Raw genomic sequence first — 4,597 nt, 5'->3', positions numbered from 1 at the left:
TGAACTTTATTAAAACTGTTTGCACTAATATATTGTAACTACACTTTGTTCATTTTGTGCTTTTGTTCCTTTGTTTATTGGTCTTAAAGATAAGCCTGCTGTGAAAAGTGTCACAAACATCCTGAAAAAATAAAACCAAAGTTTCCCTGAGATTATGTGTTATGTAATCTTGTTAACATATATTTCCTAAAATAAAAGTATCGAAAAAAGTATTGTTCGGAACCGGTATCGAATTCCGGGTATTGGTATCGAAAATTTTGGAATGATACCCAGCCCTAGTTAAAATTACACCAGAGTTACCGACCGCTCCTGCGCTTTATTAGGAAATTTATTCCTGCGCCTGAATGCATACAGCCGAGAGGAAAAGATAGGAGAGAAAATGATTATTATTGAACCGATACCGAATTGTCCGCATCTGGATCGGAGTGCACCAAAGAAACAATTAATTTTGACACCCCTAATTGTAATTATAGAATATTTTGGGCATGCAGTATTGATATACTGTTCATATAGTCATTTAAGGTTAGGCACAAATTTATGCACACATATACCACATCTGTTTTTATTGTTTATTGTGGCTATAGAATTACTGTTTGATGTGTTGTTGAGTCGCTATGGCTCAAAGAATCTCCCTCAAGCTGTATGAAATTTCATGGCCCTAAAATTCCTAGTCATGCCTCCCATTTTAAACCCCCTTATTTACGGATTAAATCTGACAACAGTGCTTCAACAAGTTATGAGACTGTTTTTCAAGAAACAAGTGGGAGTATTCGAGTAAGCAATGAATTAAATGTGTTGATTTTCTTTTATGTAAAAGCGATTTCACTATAATTAGCAACTTTTTATATTAATATGCAATCAATTTAAGCCATTTTAAATCAAAGATGTATAATTTATTAATGTGGAGCGACTTATTATGATAAACTGTCTGATGAAACGGTATACACTTTGAAAAAGCCTTTTTAATTGAATAAATTGTCATTTTTGATTTGGTGTTGTCGCCTTTTTGAATATATGTTAAGCCATTTTACAATAGGTTTTTAGCTTGACTTAACCAACATTCAATTAGTCAGACGCTTTTGTTTCTATTGGGATCTTGTGGTTCTATAACAGCATTCAGGAATTAATTGTGGACATTGTGTGGATTGAGAACCTGCATTCATTTAAACATTGTATGTGCAGTAAGTCCCAACAATTACTACTTATGTATAATGCTTACTACAGTGTTGTCTGGCTAAAGCCACGGTTATTGTATTTAATCTATAGAGCTATTGTAGCAGTATGGTAGAGATTAGAAAAGTGATAACTTGGATTTTATTTACAATCATGGCATATACTCAGAAACAAAACCCTTCATCCATCTTCCGAATGGTTTGACATGGCCAAGCTTTTTGTTTGTAAACAATAAACCATTCTGGATTAAAAGCTGGTACAGTACATTTAACAATCTCACGGCAATTCGTAACTTTTTGATTTAGTGGCTAATTCGTATGAATTCGTACGATCTAATTCGTACAATTTAGTACGATTTGCTCATCCCCCAATGACGGTTGGGTTTAGGGTGGGGTTAGGTGCCACGCCTCCTTTTTTAAAATCGTACAATTCGTACGAATTAGCTACTAAACTGACAAAATGTAAAATACTTACGTTTTCTTGTGAGATCAGGCTGGTACATCACAGACAAAAGTACTTGTCCTAATGGTCTTTTCCAAAGCTCTTGTCTTGAAAGAATCCTGAAACTCATTCATTTTCCTTCAGCTTAGTCCCTTTATTTATCAGGGGTCGCCACAGCGAAATGAACCGCCAATTTATCCAGCATTCTGTACGTTTTACACATCGGATGCCCTTCCAGCAGCAACCCAGTACTGGGAAACACCCATAGACCATACACCCAAACACCTTGAACCAGCAACCTTCTTGCTGCGAGACGATTGTGCTACCCACCGCGCCACCATGCTGCATGTGTTTAAAATATGACAGTTTACTTTACCCCAATATTTTCAATGAAATTTCTGCGCTAGCCTGTTGCTACTGACGGCGCTAATGGTTACATAGTGGTCTTTCAATTCGTTTTACGCTTGAACAACTAATATATATATATATTAGGGGTGGGCCATTACTGGCATTAACGCAAGACTTTTATCGCGCGAGACTAATATCGACGTTAATCTATTCTCAAAGTGGAGTTGGGAGCTGGGTCTATTCTACGCAAGCTATGATGACTTTCACCTTGATATTTTAGCGCTGATGTATACCTGAAAGGTGAGCCGTCTGACAAACAAGTGACCTTCTGAATCTAGGGCCGGAGCAAAAAGTGGCGGGTTCGCGGATGAAAGTGAGGACCTATTCTGCCGCCCAGGTCACCTCTATGGACGCGCCAGCCCTGTCTGAATCAAATCAGCATTTGTGTATTATGTGTGATATGCTTGTATGCTGCAACCAAATTGCCTTCGGGAAATGAATAAAGACTGACTGACTGACCATCATGAGTATTTAAACAGATTTTTTAACCCGCTGATAGATTCTGTAAATTATTTTAAACATTTCTCCAAAAATTACTATTAATTTCTTTCAAAATTCTGACAGAGGGAGGACTTGTGAGGTGCAACATGTAATGTCATTTAATATGTAATATATTATAATTCAAGTCAAATCTAACTGGTGCCTGTGTTTTTATGCAAAAGACCAAAGGCTCCTGAGAAATGTGATAACCCTATAAAAACTCTAGAGTTCTGCAGACTCACAGTTCTTCTAAACCCCTTTTCACTCACATTTCGAAGCAATGGTCATGTCAAGATGTATCACAAATGGTATTTAAAAAAGTGTTTTCATTTGTGTAAGGTGGAAAATTAATGTTAGGTTGCCTGTTGATGTAATATTCAGTTTGGGAACAAGCCATCAACTAATGTTATTTTGTGTAGAAATGTATTCAGAGATGTCTCCAAAATGATTGTATGGTGTAAATTGTTCATTGATTTTAACAAATGTAACCTCATTGTTATCAGGTAGTTGTAACACTGTAGTTAATTGCATATTTTTCTGTACTTTCTTCTTCAGGTCACTGATGGAAAACCTTGGTTCCTAAAGCAAAATGGAAAATTATACCGGTTTTAACTTCATGCTGTTTGAAAATCTTGGGTACATAAGATATGCTCTCTTCAGTTTGGGTTTTATTCTGTACATTTCTATAATATTATTTAATGTCCTTATTATGCTTGCGGTACTTCTGGAAAGGACATTACACCAGCCTATGTACATTCTACTTTCATGCTTGTCTATCAACTCTCTATTTGGTACAGCTGGCTTTTTCCCAAGAGTTCTGACAGACTTGCTGTCTGAAACACACTCAATCTCCCGTGAAGCATGCTTCTCCCAGTCTTTTGTCATTTTCACATATATAGCAAATGAGTTCTCAATATTGATGATAATGGCGTTTGACAGATTTGCTGCAATTTGTAAACCTTTACATTACCACAGCATAGTTACACTAAGGTTTCTTGCTTGTTTAATAGTTATACACCTGACTTTTCCAATGATTTTGATTGGTGTTGCTGCACTTTTAACTACCAAACTGAAAATGTGTGGTAACAAACTATTTAAGGTATACTGCCATAGCTATGAAGTAGTCAAGCTTTCTTGTGACAACATTATAATCAATAATGCTTTTGGCTTGTTTTTATTAATAATAACTACCATCATCCCTTTAGGTTTAATACTATTATCCTATGTAAAAATTCTAGTCATTTGTCAGAAAAGCTCGGCACAGTTTAAAGGCAAAGCTTTTCAAACTTGTATTCCACACATAGTGGTCCTTTTGAATTTCACAATTGCTGTAACATGTGACGTCACTTTGAGTCGGGTTGTGAATTTGCAAATTCCTATAGGTCTGTCAGTTTTCCTTTCACTTGAGTTTCTCATTGTACCACCCATACTCAATCCCCTAGTTTATGCATTTAACCTGCCTGATATCCGCAAAAAAATGATCAGCCTTATAAAGACATTGAAATAGTAATTTTTGTTTTTCATTTGCTTTCAGATGCAGTACATGTTGCGCACTCTCATTAAAGTTATGTCTTTCGTGTGACATTACTTATATTACTGCATTGTCATATTACTTACATGTAACTACTGGCTTATTACCTGCTTATTATTAAGACAGTGACTGTTTATTAGTACTTATAAAGTATGATCTTATACTACATCGCAAATTCTACCCAATAACTAAACCCAAATTCTGCTTTCCTATTACCTTACTATTAATAAGCAGAAAATGTGTAGTTTATTAAGTTTATTGTTAATAGCGATAATTTTACCTTAAAATAAAGTGTGACACTTGATTTATATTATTATTATTATTATTATTATTATTGTTACTTTAATTATAATAAAACTCACAGACTAGTGGCTTTTGGTGTAGACAAATCTAGATTGGAATTGCATCCCCTCATTTAATGTAGCTCGTTGTTATATTAACTATACACACAATATTGTAAAACCTGACAGTTTCCTATATCCGTGATGTTAGTGTCTAAAACTCTAAAAAGAACCAGATCATTTGAATAAACTCTTACCAATAAAAATGCTTTGCTGACTTTGC

At 35.1% G+C, this 4,597-nt stretch overlaps 1 protein-coding gene across 1 annotated transcript; it reads left to right on the top strand.

Moving 5' to 3' along the window:
• Window positions 1–3,091: 3,091 nt before the first annotated feature.
• LOC130242340 (olfactory receptor 51L1-like) lies at window positions 3,092–4,009 on the top strand. Its single transcript, XM_056474419.1, has one exon. It carries the CDS (start codon window positions 3,092–3,094, stop codon window positions 4,007–4,009), a length of 918 nt encoding a protein of 305 aa, XP_056330394.1.
• The last annotated feature ends 588 nt before the right edge of the window (window positions 4,010–4,597 follow it).

The sequence above is a fragment of the Danio aesculapii genome, chromosome 15, assembly GCF_903798145.1.
Source record: "Danio aesculapii chromosome 15, fDanAes4.1, whole genome shotgun sequence".
In the NCBI taxonomy this organism is placed as follows: Eukaryota; Metazoa; Chordata; class Actinopteri; order Cypriniformes; family Danionidae; genus Danio; species Danio aesculapii.
This window is presented reverse-complemented; position numbering and strand designations above follow the sequence as displayed.

Bases quoted from the DNA above. Each gene is read 5' to 3' on its own strand.
- LOC130242340 (XM_056474419.1), top strand. From the start codon at position 3,092: ATGGAAAATTATACCGGTTTTAACTTCATGCTGTTTGAAAATCTTGGG.